General features: G+C 39.7%; 1 protein-coding gene across 4 annotated transcripts in view; it reads left to right on the forward strand.

Moving 5' to 3' along the window:
* The first annotated feature begins 4,713 nt into the window (after nt 1-4,713).
* Nucleotides 4,714-20,212, forward strand: part of LOC121393057 (fibronectin-like) — a 44,537-nt gene continuing 29,038 nt past the window's right edge. For 3 of the 4 annotated variants that reach the window (XM_041576117.1, XM_041576118.1, XM_041576119.1), the window contains exons 1-9: nt 4,714-5,090; nt 13,107-13,235; nt 13,412-13,549; nt 14,278-14,409; nt 17,647-17,784; nt 18,507-18,659; nt 18,747-19,118; nt 19,343-19,519; nt 19,768-19,920. In XM_041576117.1, the coding sequence (XP_041432051.1) occupies nt 4,943-5,090; nt 13,107-13,235; nt 13,412-13,549; nt 14,278-14,409; nt 17,647-17,784; nt 18,507-18,659; nt 18,747-19,118; nt 19,343-19,519; nt 19,768-19,920 (1,540 nt within the window). In that variant the 5' untranslated portion in view covers nt 4,714-4,942. The remainder of the gene's footprint in view (nt 5,091-13,106; nt 13,236-13,411; nt 13,550-14,277; nt 14,410-17,646; nt 17,785-18,506; nt 18,660-18,746; nt 19,119-19,342; nt 19,520-19,767; nt 19,921-20,212) is intronic. The other variant, XM_041576120.1, reaches the window with a different exon arrangement.

Genomic DNA, 20,212 nt, shown 5'->3' on the forward strand with positions numbered 1-20,212 from the left:
CTTGAAAACTCTTTCAATTTGAGCGACTTTTTAAGGCAAAAACTCAATTTATTTGAGTTTTCAGGTTGTTAACCCCGAACCCGCTGCTTCATGTTTTTTTACCTTTGACTTTTTTTCTTAAATTAGAAACCATGTGAGGTGTGAGTTTATTCGAGTTCATTTAAGGTCTAAAAAAGCTCACATAACTCTAAATTTCAACCTTTGTTAAATAACCCCCTAACCTTCAGACTAGACCCCAAAGTTAAAAATAAGTTGCCTGAGTGAAGATCAAACTAAACAGAGAAGGGAATCTCTTTTGGCTGTGGCCATGTGTCAGGTGCTATTCCGTGGGCCATCAAACTGACTTCCCTTATAGGCCTTAAGCAATATGCTTCATGGCATATGAAATACTTGATACTAGTTAATCCCTTATACTGGTCTAAAGATAGAAATGGATATTGGTGATTTCTTGTTCCTGCAGTGGTTAACGAGTGACTCCAGTGAAAATCATTCTGTAGTTTTTAGTAGTGAATGCCTCAACTTACACTCACTTGTGTGGACACAAACTAGCATCAGTCATAGAATACATAGCTTAGGATCTTTGGTAAATTTCCTGTGGTGTCTAACACCATACACAGACTAGGGGCTAGTACGGGTGGGCATTCTGCCCTGCTTTCCACCTGCATTTGGCACATGGATGCTCCTGTGTTAGTACGGCACTATAGGGAAATACAGACTGCATTTTGTTCTGCGCTCCTCTGTGGTGGAATACAGGAAAACTTACTGCAGAGGAGCACAGGGTGAAATGACCTATAGTATACAGTAAGTCTTAAATGTATACCTGAAGTGCTCCTGTGGTCTTGGCAATATATAATATTTATATATGCCACTTGGGCTGATTCTTGGTCAACTAATGATATCAAATTCAGTATGTAAGTAACACCAGAAAAGAACTACTGCCAGTGTTATATTCAGAGATAAACTACCATGCATAAGAGGGAGAGTTCAGTATATATTGGGTTATAAACATTACAGGGACCGTTTACATAGTGCCATAGATCACTCAGCTTGAAATAACACATAATTCCATTAGGGGAAGATCATCACAAAACTGTGGTTGAAGAAAAGGTCAAAAAGAATCAGCTAATGGTTGTTACCATGTTGTTACCTCCCTTACGAAACAACTCCTTGATGGCAACAGCAACTCCCAAAGCGATCAACGGTTCCCCTTTTTAAGATGAACTTTCATTTTACTTTCTACCCCACCCCTGCTCTACAGATATGCGCAGTTTGGTGCAGTTTAGTGTAACCGAGTGAATGATTAAAAGGAAAAACTGAGAGGCCAAGAACAAGGGAAAGGTCAGGGGGGGCATCATTGCTGCAGTATGCCTGTATGACAAGACACTGCAATGTATAGAATTATTTAGGCACATACAAGTGAAAGCTCTGCAATTTCCCTATGTGACTTCTATTTTTCCTCTGATACATATGCCCCCTAAAGTTGATTCCTCTAGTTTTGAGGTATGTAATGTTTTATGACTATGGTCCTTAACCTATCATTTTTTACCTTGGTGCAATCAGATGACTCGTGCTGCACTACCAGACAACATAAGTCAAAGAATAAAAATTCCACCTGTTTTCCAATCATTGACTCAGTCTGTCTGGCAACAAAAAAGAAAACACTGTGCATTATTAATTGAATGCATTATTAATTACACAGAGAACAGTTTGGGGTAAGCACATTAACCCCTTACCAGATGCTTCCAAAAGCATTCATCTAACCTTATAGCAGGACCAGTTGTATACAATGTAGGTGAACAGTAACAGAATAAACAACATATAAAGTGTGATAGAAGTCTACAATTGATTGATGAGAGATAATCCTAAATATACCCACACCACTCTTGTAAATGGCAGTCTTTCTTGCATACATCCAGACACACCCAATGTAAGAATTAAGCATCTTTCTAATATGAATCTATTAAAAAATTATGAGTGCTTTAAAAGTTATTTGTGAATTTAATTGCTATTGAAAGTAGCATTTTCTTAACTCCTGGTGGTTAAGGTGGCCATAGGCGTACAGATAATATCATACAAAACAAACTTTTGTATGATATTCAGTGCATGTATGGTGGGAAAAGAGCTGACCGATATTGGCAGAAGACTTGGATATCGGTCGGCTCACCGATTGGGCTGGACGGAAAATTTTGATCGGGTGCCTGCACTCAATCCCTTCTGGTTTGTGGTGGGTGCTGGGCCATCCTTGATAAAGGACACGTGAGTGATGATCTAATAAAATTCACTTTGATTGAATCGTTTAGAGTGCGGATCCATTTTTGAAGATTATATATATTTATACACACAATTTTTTTTTCCTGTTTTCCTTATTGGCTATTAAGTATAGTTGCAATCTTTTCTAAAAAAAAAAAAACAAAAAAAACCCCCAAATCCAGCTTTCTCATATTTATACATAATAAGATTTGAATCATACCTAACATTTTATTTTTTGGCATTTTAATGCATGTGTTAACTCCCATTAACTTTCATTGAAATTTTGTGGTACAGACATCCAAAAACACTCATCAGAGCATGTTAACGCTGATAACTGCACAGGTACAACAGGCACAACCAGCATGAGCAGCCTGTTGGGCATGCATCCCTTCTAGCCCCACAAGGTGCCTAATAGAAGGGTGCCATGAATAACTGCCATTACTGCTGGTGCCATGCGGCAGATCACTTTCAGGCCCGGACTGGCAATCTATAGGTTCTGGCAAATGTCAGAGGGGCTGCTGTAAGAAGCCATAGACAGTCACTATTTAGTGGGCTGGTGGGGGATGTTTGGGCTCTGTGTTCCTGAAATGCCAGGGCCTATTTTGATTCTCAGTACAGACCTGATCACTTTTATCATTTCATATCTACGTTGATGCAGTCCTCTCACAATGTGTCTCCAGAAGCCCACCGTTTAATCCGCTCATTAGCAACAGAGGGGCTACCACTTAAAATTAGCAAATCCTAACATGTATGGCCAATAGGCAGGCACTTGTAATATTCATTTCACTGAATGAAAAGACCCCTGCTTAACAGACCCATGACCAGGGCATTACCTAAGACAGTGTCGGACTGGCCCACCGGGATACCAGGAAAACTCCTGGTGGGCCCAGGTGTCAATGGGCCTCTTGCTTCTAACATTTTTCTATCATTCTTTATAGGAATAAAAAGGCTTAATAATGGAAGAATAGCATTTAGTATGTAGAGAAAAGAGACTAGGAGAATAAAGAGGCTGAGTGAGGAGAGGAGGTATAATAGTTTGGAAAGTAGGCCCTCTGGTGAGCCCCTGGCATTCCAGTCCAACACTGACCTAAGACATCATCAACTAAAGCATTTCTCCCAGTCACCCATTGAAAAAACCCCATACATTTTAAAAGTCCCATGTTCCACAAAAGCAAGGAAAGTTGTGCGTGTGGAGAAGTTATTAAAGGCTGCAGTTTTACCACATAGGTGGAAGCAATTGGTTAGACAACTATGGCATACATCCCAACTGTCCCTTTTTCGGAGGGACAGTCCCTCTTTTGACGGCTCAACCTGCAGTCCCTCATTTGTACTGGAAAGTCTCTCTTTTCAGCCAGAAAAAGAAACAAAGTTTCTCACTTAATTGGCTTTTAGCAGAGAGCACAGAACAGCTAACAGGTGCAAATAAGATACTTTGTAACAATTTTGAGACACAAAAACACAGTTTAGATAACGAGAAATATTTTCAAACTTTCATAACCTGACAAATTTTGTAAAACGAACATGGTAATTAGGGGGTGTGGCCACAGAAAGGGGTGTGGTCAAAAAAATGCTGCGCTATGTGCTGGAAAAATATGTTTGTCCCTCTTTTTACTTCCAAAATGTTGGGAGGTATGCTATGGTTCTCTATTCAATTAATCATTTAGTTACTAGGCCCAACAAATGCTTTTTAGTGCTATAAAGATTACACTCATTGCTTCTAGGTTAGTCAGAACCCTCTCTATATTATATTGACCCCCAGTAGCCATTGGCTCTGTATTCTTTATTGTTACCCCCAGCTCCCTGTTGTTGTTTAATCACAAATATAAATATGAGTTCTGATGTCATTTCTGTCACATGACTCACTGAAACTTGTGTATTATAATAAATAAAGTACCCCAGTGAATAAAGCACCCCCTCTTGTAAAATATAAGGATATAAGAAGTTACCTCGGAGTTCCATGACCTGTATAAAAACACTCTGCCTTCGGCCTGTTTTTATATGGTCATGAAACTCCTCGGTAACTTATAATATCCTTATATTTTACAAGAGGGGGTACTTTATTCACTATATATTTTCGGGGGTGGAGGCTCAGTGGACGCTGTCTAACAATAAAAAAGTTTGAAGCGCTGTTAATGAAAAAAGTTTTCAAATAGTTTAGGTTAATCCAGAGCAAAGTGAACTAATAAGAGCGTTGAAAACACGCCGGAGCCACGGTTATACACCTGAGTCATTGCTTTGCCTTCTATAAAGGGGGCTGCTCGTGTGTCTATGTGTATGCCTGACTGGAGGAATCTCAAACGCTATAAAGACGAACCACCCCACATCCCCACCAAATCGCACTCTCCATCTCCCCCAGACGGAGCGCCCACCCCCTGTTTATATAGCGGCGCTGTAGCCAATCACACACTCGCCAAACAGTTTGCGTCGCGCCCCCGTTCCCTCGTTTTGTAGTGCGTATATATATACTGCGCTGCCAGACTTCTGCCTCTGTCTTAGCGAAGCTTCGTCTCGCAGCTTTTGCGCTTTCTTTTCCTTTCCCTTAACTGCTGGTTATTTTCGCCTCCGCTTTTGTATCCTTTCTCCGCAATCTGCAGAACTTCTCTGGGAAATGCGTCAGTAAATCCGCAACTCATAAAGAGACGTCAGCTGCGCAGTACCATTGGCTTTTATAGTCTCCAGAGCGCTAAGAACAATGTGCCGGGGGGCCCTGACCGGGCTGCTCCTAGTCCTGTGCCTGAGTGCACTGCTACGTGCAGCCCCTTCTGCAACAAACAAGAAGCGCAGACAGGCGCAGCAGCAGCAAGAAATACAACCCCAAGGAACGCAGGACAACCAACAGAGTAAGGAGGGGGTCGGGGTCGGGCTGGGTTCTACACTGACGCATACCTGTTAATGTTAAGGGGGGACTCCAGCCAAAAACCGGTTTTGATTTTCAGTAGTTAAACAATGTACTTTATAATCCACTTTCCAATATACATTTAGCATTGTTCGTGGCTATTTGAAAATGTAATTGCTGTTGATGTCCTAGCCTCTTTATGTTGTCTGCACTGCTGGCTCTGACTCCTGAAGCAATGTAGCAGAAGCCAGACCAGGAGGTGTGCAGACTTCTACATTGCTTTCAATTGCACTTACAAACTTTAAAAAAAAAAAAAAATGTTGGTGAATGGAAACTGTAAAGTTGCTGAGCATGACCTTTTCTTTCAATCTGCAAGAAGAAAAAAGTTTTTGGGGTGGAATATACTATACTATAAATCTATGAAATGCAAAGTACATTGATACAAAATCAATCTTTATCTCTGGTACTTTAACAGCCTTGTATTGACTTTTATCAGTTTTAAGCTTACATTGTAGTCTGACCTGTCCCTGCAGTCGTGCCAATGTCTTTTCCAGACTGGCAAGGGATTCAGGGAGGATCTAAGCCAACTCCAACTGCACGCCTACTCATTTACTCCTCTTCTCGCCCTCTTTCTGGGCAGCATGTTGGTGAAACTGTGCATTTAACATCAGGGAATAGTTTGATTGCAAATTTAAAACATGTGTTTGCCAGGCTATCCCGCCCATACAGTGTTGCCTTTTAACATATTCTCTTTCTACAAACTTTTGGTCCAAGGGCTAATGGCTTGCCATCATATAACATTGTACTGAACTGAACTGTTGGTGAACATTGAAGGGTACTTATTCACATTTCCCTTACTAGCCAATTACATGCCCTAAGCTGGCCATAGATGTAAAGATTTTAAAAGATCTTTTCGTTATCGTTAGACCAAGCTTATCTTGAAACAATCGTTTAAATGTACGATTTGTCCATCAACTAAAAAGACCATTTCAAGCGATGTTGTCTAGTTGAAGCCAGGCTAGGTGAAGGAAGCTGCCTGCTTGGCCCTGCAAACAATTGGACAATAGATAGATTTCACTGTAACCGATGAAAATTTTTGAAACTGGCCAATCAACTATCCGAAAAAATCATTACATGCACGATCCTTTGATTCCCACTAACCTCACAATAATTTGACGGATTGTACTAAAATCGGTCCTTCATCAAACAAAGATCTTTGCATCTATGGGGACCATAATGCTGTTTGATTGTTGAGGGATCAGATTGTATTTGTTTTGGGAATGCATGTATGTGGCCAATTGTCACTGCTGAAAGATTTGTTGTTAGTCAGTAGTCCAATACAAATACTAATAGGAATCATTGCAAGACTGTAATTTCACCTCTAATGCAATTTTATTTTCAAGGAATGAGAGAAATTTATTGGAGGTGCTCCACACCGTAATGGTTGGCCAATTTGGTCAAAAATAAATTAAATAATTTCTGCCTCACCAGTGGACTCTCCATTTATCTGTAAAGGCTTGTACCCTTAAGCATTTTGTTCATCCTTGCAGGTACCAAGCTATAGGAATGATTTTAGTTTCTGAAGTTCAGAGAAAAACAGAATTACAGTGAATTTGACCTTTAAAATATAGTTAGAGTGAGCATTTTGCACTTAAAGGAGAACTAAACTAAAATGAATACAGTTAAAAATGCCAAATTTTATATACTGAACTTGTTGCACAAGCCTAAAGTTTGTCTCTCAATAGCAGCAATGATCCAGGACTTCAAACTTGTCAAAGGGGGTCACCATCTTGGAAAGTGTCTGCGACACTCGCATGCTCAGTGGGCTTTGAGCAGCTGTTGAAAAGCTAAGCTTAGACTGATTATTAAATTGTGATGCTAATTGCACTGGTTTCGGTGCTGCCATGTAGTAATTATCTGTATTATCCTTATATTGTGACATTTATATTTTATGTGTAGTGTGTCCCTAAGCTCAGTAAGTGACAGCAGCACATAACATGTGCGGTGAATCAGCAGAAAAGAAGATGGGGAGCTACTGGGGCATCTTTGGAGACACTGCTAAAGGGCTGTGGTTGCCTTGGGTTGGTACAGAAGCCCAAAACATAATGTACAACATTTCTAGCCTACTTTTTTAGTTAACAATATTTAGTCGGGAATCCATATCTGATTTCGGTATTTCCTCCATCAAGCCAAAGGGACTTGCCCCAGTTCCATAGGCAATAAATCGTATCCAAAGATACTTTTTTAGTTAAGCTTTAGTTCTCCTTTAAGATTTCATTTGTTTTGCTTCCCAGTGTCATGCCCATGGATTTAATGGTATTGCTGCTAATTAGCAGAATTTTATAGGGTACAGCCAGGGATGAGCAAATGTACAAATGGGAACAATAAGTAATGTTGTATGCAGTGGGTGTTGCTCCTCCAAGAATTTTCTGGCAAAAATAAGTATGCAAAAAAGTTTGATCCAGTGTAAATATGTTCTGGAAAATGTCTGTGCAGCTAAAGGGCAAAAAAATCTCCAGTGATTCATACACCAGATATCTGTAGGAATTTGCTTTCTTTCTTATAGGAATAACTGTAAGTCAGAAAAAGGTGTGGTTCTTCCTATATTTCAGATTCATTGTATCAAGATAATTGTATATCTGTAGGAATCTGCTTTACTTTCTATTGTCCTTTGGTATCTTCTAAAGATAACACGACTGCCTACTTCTGATTGGTTCTTCAAGTACCCACAGGTTTATTCTAAACACTTTTTTTGTTGTCAGATCCTAGCTCTTCATTTCCACTATATAAACAAAGGGACATTTTTGTTTAATTTATGATAACCAAGGGCACTTGGCAAAATAAATAAAGAATCAATAATTCTGGTACCAATTTCAACATCCCTGAACGCATAGCTGGTTAAATTCAATGCTATATATAATGCCCCTAGTATTATAGGGGTGGTAGTATAATGTACACTGCCAATTTCATGTATAATGTCTCAGGCCACCTGGCACAAGAAAGGCAGTGCCAACATAATGCATCATACCTCCATCTTATTTGTTGTAGGAGATTCATTATAACTAGTTTGGGAAGGCTAAGCCTTCCTTAATATTTTGCCCATATACATAAGTATTTCCTATTATTACTTCTAAACTTTGCCCAGGAGAGCTTGATGGCACAGAATTTGATATTCATATTCTGATTTCTCTCGCCATATCTTTAATATATTTCAGCTGCATTTACAACAAGCCAAAGTCTGTTAGTCTTCAATGTTACTTTAAGCTTCAAGTCTGACTAGGTTGTACTGCAAAGTCCTATCTGATGTGGCTCAGACTGGTCTGGTGCAAAGTCAGGAAAGACCCAGTTTTTGACTGCATTGTTGGTGTAAGTACAGTGTAAGCCACTTGGTGTTTCCTGAGTAATTGGCAATTGTCAGTTCAGCCGTGTACTCTGTAAGGATACTAGGTACATAACACTATTAGGTTCTATTAATTATAAAATTACTATTAAGCCTGCAACACATCCAATGGTGTCTGCAACTAATCCATTTGCTTTAGTTAAACTGCCATATATTTGTGCCGTGAGTATCCAAATGATGTATCATGAATACTACTATAGTGTATAGTTTAAGGCTACATTTTTTAAATACATGATCCAGACATCTTTCTGTAGTTTTCAACAGACACGTAGCAGTTATTGGTCACTTTTAATTCACTATAGCGGGCAAGGATTTGTGTTCAGTATTAAATGTCCCCCCCCCCCCCCCAAGTATTTCTTTTCAATGATACATAATAATTTCAGCAACATTCCATATCTGAATCATAGGTTAACACCCAAAATAATTGGGTGTATTGTTTGTCCCAGTTGGAATTATTTTGATTTGCAATTTTGGAATTACTAATTAACAATGCCTTCTGCACAGAGTTCTTGGCTGCATTCGCCTGGTTGCTGGGAATCAGTCCTCCCTTGAGGGGTTTGTAATGTTAAATACTACAGGCCAATCTCCCAACTCATTCATCAATAGAACCCCTCTGTTCATGCAAACATGGTTTCTATGCAGTGATGCTTCTACCAGTGGTTACCATGTGACAAAGAATAGTTTTCATTAAACTTAATGTAGAATTTCAAAATAAAATGGAAACTATCTATGATAATCCATGAACATCTTGCATACTCTTTTAAATTATCACCAATATGTTTGGTCTGGGTTTGTGAGTTAACTAGAACTAATTTTCTGGTGTAAGAAGAGGCAAACAAGCCCTGCACTCTTTTTTTCATGATGAGCAGAATTCTTCGCAAAGTTTCCCCTGTGAAAATGGTGGCCATAGACTCTAATGGGTGGAAAAAAATGACTCAAAATTTGTTGCTCGTCAAAAATATTGTCGCGAAACTTTGGCAAAACGGGTCCAATTCACCCGTAGCTACTCATTTTAGGTTCCTCTGTCTCTCCTAGGAGACCGCTCAGCCTCCCCTCTTATAGCAGCTCCAACCCCTCTTCAGGGGTGCTCTGTCCGCAGCGTCCCCACCGCTTTACTCGAACTGTGCCAAAGGAATGGACGGCACTCCACTTGAAGAGGGAAAAAGTCTTTATTGCAAGCTAATACAGGGATCAAAGGCCCTACGCGTTTCGGGATACAATCCCTTAATCATAGGCATCGCGAAACTTTGGCAAAACGGGTCCAATTCACTCATAGCTACTCATTTTAGGTGCCTCATTATCCTCATCCAATTAATCACCATTGTAAAAAAGGCTCATTCATTAAGGAGAACTAAAGTAAAAATTATTGTGGGGTGCCTAATCTTAGGCACCCCCAGTCATTAGTATTGTGTACCTGATACCTGGGCCAGTCTTCCAACGGGGTACGATGATCCTCCACGATCTTGTTCCTTGTCCGTCTTTGACAGATGCATGCACAGTAGAGTGAAAGTGCGCCTCCCCCCCTCCCCCCAAAGTTTGGCTTTCTCTTTACTGCAAATGCGCATGTCCAGACTGGAACAATAAGAAATCTGAGAAGAATGTGACAGACTTTTTATAGTAGATAACCTAGGGTCTGGGACTGCTTTCATTGCTTCCCAATACCAGCAGTATATAGTGATTTGCGGTTTTGATTTTCATGTGACATAGCAGAATCTTCATTAAATTTAAAAGCGGAGACTAAAAAGTAAACAGAAATTCCATTCTAATGTTTTACTTTTAAGTATATATCCCAACTTGGGATGAATATACCATAATATGCCATAGCCTTTGCGTATTATGGTAAGCAGGTGCAGCATTTATTGGCCGCTCTCGAACTCCATGAATGTCATGTTTTGCTGACATGCTTCCTGTGTCCAGGGTACCAATTATTATTATTAACATGTATTTATATAACGCCAACATATTGCGTAGCACTGTGCCATGTTTTATAAGTTCTATAGAACAAGACTCCTTGTAAGAGCTGTTTATTGCATGAGGCCATTGAGACTGTCTGAGATTGCATAAGTCACAATCGGTGTGTAAGCTGGCATTTATTTGCTTTGTCTTGAATAAATTGTTGTGTGAGACTGCCTTAATATGGCTCAGACCTCTCAGGGGGAACCACATTCTTAAGAATATATTGACCTTTTGCTGTTCTCAATAGGTAGACATTTCCATGTGTGTGGTTTGGCTTTATTTGCTGTGCCTATCAGCTGAGTGCAGAGCATTTCTTGCTATAAATAAATATTAAAAACTAGAGCAAGATGTAGTGTAGTTTGGCAGGCTTTGCTTGTTGTCCTTGGGAATAAACTAAAGAGAACATGATCCCCATGTCATAAGGGAACAATAAATCTGCAGTCTATAGCAGGTTATAAATTCTTATTTGATTGCTCAGCATAAAGCAAGAAACGCTTCTCTTGGATATAAATAATGTATCCTTACTGTTTGTTTGTTGAAGTGGTCCTGTTATTTGTACTACTAAAGAAGTGGATCTACTTGGCATCAAATGAAACGTTCAACACTTTATCTGTAGAATGCAGGAATTCCACATCCCTTGTGGCTCTTTGACTTGACAGAGGACGGAAAGTGACTGGCACTGAAACATACGCAGTAATTGCTTTAGCAGGCAAACAGCTGGTAGACACTCATCTGGTAGGAGAGAGGCTTGAAAAAGGGGTTTTTATCCCCGAAACGTTGCACCTATCTGCAAAAAAAACACGCAAGGGCTTGTCCCTGCTTGTAACAGCCTTCGAGTGGCAGTGATTTGTAATTTTCCTGACAAAGGGGCCTTGGTGCTCCGAAAGCTTGCAATGTATTTTTATTGTTAGCCAATATAGGTATCACTTCTACAATACTTTTTGCATTTGGTTTTTTTTATTTATTTTTGCTACTGGCTAACACGGTACCACAGTTTTTTTTTATGTGCTTTTTGTTTTGGACACTGATCTGGTACCATGGATCTAGAGAGCTAGAGCAGTTTAAACTCTAGATGTGACAGAGACTTTTATTTTCCTGTGTTCCTGTCAGGAGGAAATGCAGTTTTGTAAAGAGGAGGTGGGTTCTCACTTAACAAGGGCTTATAAACTACTTAATTCTTTGGGAAATCTCTGTTCCTCTGGCATTTTGATGGAGGAGAAGAACAATAGACAAGGCGTTGCCAGCTGTGCAGAGATGCTTACCAATAAACTTCTTTTGTTCTGTCATTAACTTTTTTGTAGCCAAAGGTTATCTGAAAGCCACTGATATTTACACCTCTCCTCACTTAACACTATGGATTTGCAGGATTTACAGCTTTATATCTAATTACATAGCACTGAAATTCAAAGGCACTATCTTTGTTCTCACTTGCTAGTCATTTTCTCAAAGTTAATAAACTCTGTGCAATATGCATCTTTTGTAAATGGCAACCCTCTGCCTAGCAGCTGCATACGTGCAATCTGGGCATCAATTGGTGTTCTAGACAAAACTAAATGTTGGTTGAGATGCTGGACAAGGTGTCTGAATTTTTTATTGGCTTCAAAAATGACAATTTTATGTCTTGCAGTGGCAATATGTTTTTGATATGCTGAGTTCTGTCCCTGTTTGCAGAGTTACACTTGTTTAATGGCAAAGATTGCTCTGCATGGTGGAATAAACGGCAGCTGCATTATATATTATAACCCGATGGGCAATAACAAAGAGGTATGCTGCCTCTTTATCTGTGCCCAATACTTGCTGTGTCTCCTAGAATGTGACAAAAGCACAGTAATACTATAAGGCCTATGGTATTCTGTTGGAGACAGAATTGTGGCACTTAAACATCCTTTCAGTCCAAATGAATGAGATGCTTTGCCTACTGTATGTTATGCAGAGATAACATGTGTACACTTAAGCCTTTCAGCACCATACGCTATGCATTTCTCATTAATTTCTCTGTGATGGAGCTGCAGATAGGAAAGGGTACTCAGTAGGGATGGGCGAATCTGAGCCGTTTCGTTTTGCCAAAAATTCGCTGTCGGCGAAATGTCGCCAACGCCCATTAAAGTCTATGGGCGGCAAAAAAAAATTGTTGCGTGGCGAAATTTTTTTGACGTGCGTTTTTTTTTTTTGACGCACACTGCCATACAAGTCTATGGGCGTCATTTCCGCACCGAAACAAGGCGAAAAAATTCACCCATCCCTAGTGCTCAGAATATCGTTTGTGTGCCATTGACCTAAAAGTCATTGCTATATGCCTGTTCTGTTCTGCCACGGATTTAGAATTTCAGCAAAGTTTAAAGTTTACTAATGTTGCAATTTGTTCTTTGAAATGGGAAAACAAGTTGCAGTGCAGTCAAGCACATATTGTAACTATTGTAACTGATTTTCTAAACAATGTGTCAAACATTTGTCTATAGTTTTATGTCCTAATGTCTCTTTAGATCAGGTTCAGGTCATTGGCTTTTACTCCCCATGTTATGCTTTGAGAAAGACTATACATTTACATTTGTCAGCACATTTCCCCTTTAAGGGACATTAGTTGTTTTCTATAGCGCTGAAAAACAGCAAGTTAAGCTCACAAAACTTTTCTTTGTAACTGAGATGTGTCTGTTTTTTCTGTAGAAGGATGTTATGACAATGGAAAGTACTATCAAATCAACCAGCAATGGGAGCGCACTTACCTGGGGAACACACTGGTGTGTACCTGTTATGGTGGAGGGAGAGGTTTCAACTGTGAAAGCAAACCAGAGTGTAAGTAACTTTACTTGCAGGCAAATTGTCAGTGATGAAAGAATGCTACTGCTACATGTAACAGAAGGAAGCAATGTTATGCCTCATATAGTTTTGTGTGTATAATGCCTGCTTAATTAAATCGGTGATCCGTTGCACAAATCCACATTGATGTTTTTTTATTTTCTCTTGCACAGCTGAAGAGACCTGCTTTGATAAATACACTGGTGTTTCTTACCGGGTCGGTGAAACATATGAGCGTCCAAAGGATAACATGATCTGGGACTGTACCTGTATTGGAGCTGGGAGGGGGCGCATCAGTTGTACAATTGCAAGTAAGCATGTGATTCTAATTGAAAATGTGAGCATCATGAATAAGGGAATTTTGGTACCTTGTTTAACTTGTAGGTTGCATCTTCTGTGTTTAGATGGCTATACGTGTTAATTTGAAATTTGCACCTTCCTGTACTTTCCAGACCATGTTCAAATTAGTTTAACCACAGTCCAGTAATTTCCTCTTTGAGTCCACCTTTTGGCCCATTTGACTTCTCAGTGGAATGTTAAAACGTGCCCAGGGATTTCCGTGTCGCATGCAAATTCGGGACCTTGTCTGGCTTTTTGAGTTGAAGGTGCTAATTTGTTCTTCCAGGGGGAGATACCAGATGTCGTTCCTGCAGGGGAAGGCTGAATACAGATTTCACAGGACTTGACTTATAGCTATTTGCCCTAGGATACATTATTCAGATTCGTTAATCAGAGATGATTGATGTTATGAGCCTGCAGAATATCCATCAAACAACTATGCAGTAATAGTTTATTAAATATGACTGTATGCTTTACTGACTTGCAGAATAGCCTATAGGGCTAAAAGTTAAGCTTTTGCAGTGAAATGCTTCCCAGTACAAAACTAGTAATGTATGTAAAATTATCTATTTTTATGTAAATCATAAGATGATATTACTGATTGAGAAGTGACTCATGACTCATACAGCACAGAAAGTCTTGTAAACCATTACATTTTTCCACATCTAATCTTGACATTTGTACCATTTTTTTATTACAGATCGTTGCCATGAAGGAGGACAGTCTTATAAAATTGGGGACACCTGGCGTAGGCCACATGAAACTGGGGGTTATATGCTGGAATGTGTCTGCCTTGGAAATGGTAAAGGGGAGTGGACCTGCAAACCTGTTGGTATGTACTTTCTTTGTTTTTATTCAATGGAAACCATGACAACTTTTTTTTTTTCAGCATTGACAAAAAGGTAGAACCAATCATGCTTCATGAAACATGCCAGAGGCAAATTGAGGATACAGTTTAGAGCATGTAAAAATGTAGCACATATGGTTAGAGCAGTGGTCTCCAACCAGTAGATGTTGATCACCAACCCCTTGGACTTTGGCGCAGTGGCCTCAAAGCAGGTGCTTATTTTAAGATTCCAGACTTGGAGGTAAATTTTGGTTGCAGAAAAACCAGGTGTACTGAAACAGACCCTCCTATATGCTGGCAATTCACATAGAGCCTGCCAAATAGCCAATGACAGCCCTTATTTGGCACCCCGGGAACATTTTTCATGCTTGGGTTGCTCCCCAACTCATTTTTACATCTGAATGTTGCTCACGGGTAAACAAAAAGTTGGGGACTCCTGGGTTAGAGGAATAAATCCAATGTTGGTGCATAATTAAATGTACAGCATCAAACAAAGTGATTGCCCATAAAGAACTTGCTTTCAAGAACAATGGTTGTGCAATTTTTCTAATCTGGAATGATAGATATTCAGTATACTTCCCAAATTAACTGTGAACAATAATGTTTCTTTAACAATTTATAGAATGGAGTTAAGACAGTTCAGATTGTTTCCCCCTCAAAAAGACTATAATATAGGATTACTATGTATTCTGTTATGCTAGGAATAGTCTGTGTTATTCATTTCATCTTTTTAATGTAAACACCTAATATGCTTTAATTTTCACAAACGCATTTTGGATATGACCAGCTTTCCAACATTCTATCAGTTTTGCAGCCCTTGTGTGATGTTTTGCACTTCATTGCTAAAAATTCAACATGCAACTTTCCTGCTGAGAACAGACTTATCCTACATTTTCTTTTTATGATCTGTAGAAATAATAGTGGGAGAGGGCAGCAAACCTTGGCTTGCTGTAGAAGTGAGAAAGCAACTTCATTCTTAAATAGGGCTCCCCTTCTTGGAACACCACAACTGTAATTTGTCTGAGCAATATGAAACCGGCTCCAGTGGAAAATCAATTTACAGATCCCCACAGGAAGTGCTATGCCAGAAATCTGTTACTATAATAATGAAATCTGATCAGATGCAATTCATTCAAAGATACAGTGCATTGTAGGTTTTTCTAGTGCATACATCCATATTAAGTGGAGAAAATTATCTATATTTTAGTTACTGCTCTTGTTAATAACAGTGTTCATGTAATTGTTTTAGATGCCTTAGAACTACTGTGCTTTTGCAACATCTTGGTACTAAAGTTTTTAAGAAACATTTTTTTTTTTTTTTTGGTTCAGATAAGTTTATTAGAACAAAGAGTAAACAGGTAGTTAGCAGTTTTACAGCAGTAAATAAGCATATATGCATAACAGTCAGACGTGCGAAACAGGCCAAACATTAGGTTAAATTACAGAGAAAAGGTGAAACAGACAGTTATACATCTTCCAAAATCCATAATTGCCAAATCTTAAGATACTGTTTGGAAGTACCATTCCTCCTAGCTATGAGATCCTCCACCTTTTGCAAGTCTTGGACCGCTTTTTCCCAAGCCTGATATGTAGGGGGGAGAGAAGCCCTCCAGTGAAACGCTATGAGCTTTCGGGCCAGGAAAAGTAGCTTGTTAACCATTTTACGGGCTGGGGGTGCCAGTGGGGTAGGTGGGTCAATACACAATAAGTACCATTTAGGGTCAAGAGGGATCTCAAACCCTAGCAGTTTCGTTATCCGAGCCTGAATGGCCACCCAGAAGGAATGCAGTTTGCCACAAGACCAAAACGTATGCATGAAAGTACCCTCTTCCCTCTCACACCGTAAACATGTATTCGGGAGCACCGGATTAAGCCTGTGAAGGAGTGTTCTAGTGTAATAGGCCCTATGCACAAAATATAGCTGTTGAATTCTAAACTTATATACAGGGGAAATAACCAGCGGGGACTGGAGAACTAGTTGCCATTGGTCATCGGTCAGTGGGGCCACATCCTGTTCCCACCTGTCCCTGGCCTTCAGAGAGGTCTTTTGATAGATACTGTGCTGTAGTGCCTTATAAAAGAGAGATATTTTGCGCCCGGGTTGTGTTTGTGTAAACACCTCTGATACAGGTGTGCAAGGCAATTGATAATTAGAAGACCTAAGAGCCTTCCGTACCGCCCCCATAATTTTATGATAGGTAAGCCATTGAGAGGGGGGGATGGCATGCCTTTCCCTAAGGGTAGAAAACGAGACCCCTTCGCCATCCTCCCAAATTTGGCCCAGGGTAAATATCCCCGCTTCTAGCCACGCTTTGGGGACACTCAACCTATCCAAAGGCGGTAGTTTACTATTATACCATAGGGGAGTAAGGGGATCCAGTCCTGCCCGATTCGTAAGGTGGCTAACCCTGTTAAGTATACCTTTTTGATGAATCAGCAGCGGATTATGAGCGGGCCTGGTATTCTTAGGGGCAACGGTTAGAATGGCATGCATTGGGGGGAGTTCTGTGTGCAGTACTGATTGCCACAACTGATAAAGTGCTTCTCCCTCTGAGGAATGCAGTAGAGGCCACAACTGCGAGAGCTGTGCTGCCAAATAGTACATCTGCATATCAGGTAGAGCCATGCCACCCAAATCCTTTGGCCGATAGAGTGTTGCCAAGGCCAATCTATTCCTGGAGGACCCCCATACAAAGCGCCTAAACGCAGACGCTAGCTCTACAAAAAAAGAGCCCTGTACCCTGGTGGGCGCATGCCAAAGTAGGAAAGTTTTTAAGAAACATTAAGCAAGTCTGCCCCAGTATTGCAAGGAGTCTGTTGGTTAGCTTTGATCAGTCCACTGCATGTGAAATAATCTAATGTATATCTCTGGATGTTGTGATTTTACTTCTGTGGCCAAATTTGCCTAGTTTGAGTAAAAGGTTCTCGGTATCTTAAGTCTCTTAACAGGTTTTATGGTATGTTTCTTTGTATGTTTTGATTACATTGTTTCACTCTAATGCTAAGCTACAATGTTCTATTACTTTTCAGCACTCATCTGTTTATAATTAGGACACAATTTGACTTGACTGCCATTCACATGCAGTTCTGTAGTACATACAACTTTACTTTAAAATTTTCTGATTGTCTGGTTTAGACAAGCCAGACACATTTATGTTTTTGTCTATTCACTTTTATGTTGCATTTCTGCCCTAATTGTTGGCTTCATTTTTGCTTCTTTAGCTGAGAGATGTTATGATAACACAGGCGGGACATCATATGTAGTTGGTCAGACCTGGGAAAAGCCTTATCAGGGCTGGATGATGGTGGACTGTACATGCTTGGGAGAAGGCAGTGGACGGATCACATGTTCTTCCAAAAGTAAGTTTCCGATCTGGCAAACCCAACCAGTGGACTAAATGACTGCAACTAAATATGGAGGTGCTAGTGGGACTGCTGTAGAGCAAATTAAACTAATTTTAATCAACATGGGGAAATAAAACCGGCTTTCCATAAATAGTTATAACTAGTACAAAATATTTGTATTTCCATTCCTACAAGGATGTGGCGATATATCTTCCCTTTTTCTATTATTTTGGCTCAAGTTGCCCATTAAGTACAATGGTGTGTGTTTTAGTGATGAGCAAATCTGTTCCATCTTGCTTCACAGAAAAATCCGCAAAACTCCAAAAAAACTTGCGAAATGGCGAAAAATTTGAGAAACACATTGAAGTCAATAATTTTGACATGCTGCAATTTTTAAAAGTGACTCTTTTGTCCAAATGCATTAGTCAATGGGCGTCTGAATAATTTTGACATGCAATGTGAATTTTTCCACAATGAATTTTCACAGCAGTTTCACGAAAACATTCGCTGTTGGCAAAGTGCAGAATTTCGCCACAAATCCATGCTGGGCCCATCAGTGTGTGTGTGTGTGTGTGTGTTTTTTGTGTCCCATAATCTAGTACAGTCCTTTAACTGCAGGTAGTCCAACCATTGCTACATACTTGCGGACATGATATTCATATTCTTTGTGATAAAGGCTGTCTGTATTCTGGTTAATTTAAAATGAAAATGAGTTATATAGTTTTATTTTTTGGCAGACAGGTGTAATGACCAGGACACCAGAACTTCTTATAGAATTGGCGATACTTGGAGCAAGACTGACTCCAGGGGAAATCTGTTGCAATGTATCTGTACTGGCAATGGACGAGGAGAGTGGAAATGCGAAAGACATTCCTCTGCACAAGCAACTGGTAAGCCTTAATGCTTGCTTGTTTGATTAAAGTTCTGTTGACAGTTAACTGTACACTGTAACAATTTCACATTTTTTTCAATTTTAGGTACTGGCTCAAACCCCATCACAAACATTCAAACTGCACTATACCAGCCTGATTCACAGCTGGAGCCCTATGGCCACTGTGTAACTGAAAATGGTGTCTTGTATTCTTTGGGTATGAGATGGCTGAGGACACAGGGTAGCAAGCAAATGCTCTGTACCTGCCTTGGTAATGGAGTGAGCTGTGAAGAAACTGTTGCAACTATAACATTTGGTGGTAATGCCAATGGTGAGCCATGTGCCATTCCTTTTACTCATGACGGCAGAACCTATTATGCATGCACAAGTGAGGGTCGTCAGGATGGAAAACTGTGGTGTGCAACAACCTCCAACTATGACAGTGACAAGAAGTATTCATTCTGCACTGAGCAGCGTGGTAAGTACCTGTAAAACTAAAACACACGGGGAAAGTTAAAGTGCCCATCAGAATGAAAAGTTTATTTTTAGTATGTTATATTCCATTGTTATCACTTCAAGATAAGGAAACCACTTTGCAGGTGAAAAATGCCTAATCCATCTGTACCAAAAGCTCCACATTATGGACTGTAGTGAAAAAATATTAGTATTCTCTTCTAAATCTATTTTAATAATGTCTCCTAGTACTAGTACAGACGCGAGGTGGCAACTCCAATGGAGCTCTTTGCAACTTCCCATTCTTGTACAACAACCGCAACTACACAGACTGCACCTCTGAAGGGCGGAGGGACAGTATGAAGTGGTGCGGAACCACTGTCAACTATGATGCTGACCAAAAATTCGGATTCTGTCCCATGGCAGGTGAGGATCACCTAGGATGCATTTTGTTTTTAAAGTTTTTTTTGATTTTATAAAGACCAAAGTAAATCAAAAGTTGGCTTTTTTTATGATATCCCATAAGATGTGTAACCTGCATCTTAACATACATTATGGTGTTCGTTTTAAGTCTGTAGACTCTATCTTGTAAATTAAGTGAATATACGAGGCGTTTTGCAGCATAAGTTTTTGGTTTAACTTTGACAAATATGTATGTTTTTTTTTCCTAATAGCTCATGAGGAAATTTGCACTACTAATGAGGGAGTCATGTACAGAGTTGGTGATCAGTGGGACAAGCAGCATGATCAAGGCCACATGATGAGATGTACTTGTGTTGGAAATGGTCGTGGGGAATGGACTTGTGTGGCGTATTCGCAGCTTAAAGGTAAAATATTTTATTGGTTTCCATTCTTGTAATGTATGGCGTAATGGAGCACAATATGTGTATTTTCTTCTTAAAGGAACAGTTCAATTTAAAAATAATAATTGGGTAAATAGGCTGTGCAAAAAAAAAAAATTCTAATATAGTAAGCCAAAAATGTAATGTGTAACGGCTGGAGTAAGTGAATGTCTAAAAGAAAAGAACCCAACTTCCTGCTTTGCAGCTCTCTAACTCTGAGTTAGCCAGTGACTTTAAGGGGCCCACAAGGGACATAACTGTTCAGTGAGTTTGCAAT

The sequence above is a fragment of the Xenopus laevis genome, chromosome 9_10L (assembly GCF_017654675.1).
Source record: "Xenopus laevis strain J_2021 chromosome 9_10L, Xenopus_laevis_v10.1, whole genome shotgun sequence".
NCBI classification, from domain to species: domain Eukaryota; kingdom Metazoa; phylum Chordata; class Amphibia; order Anura; family Pipidae; genus Xenopus; species Xenopus laevis.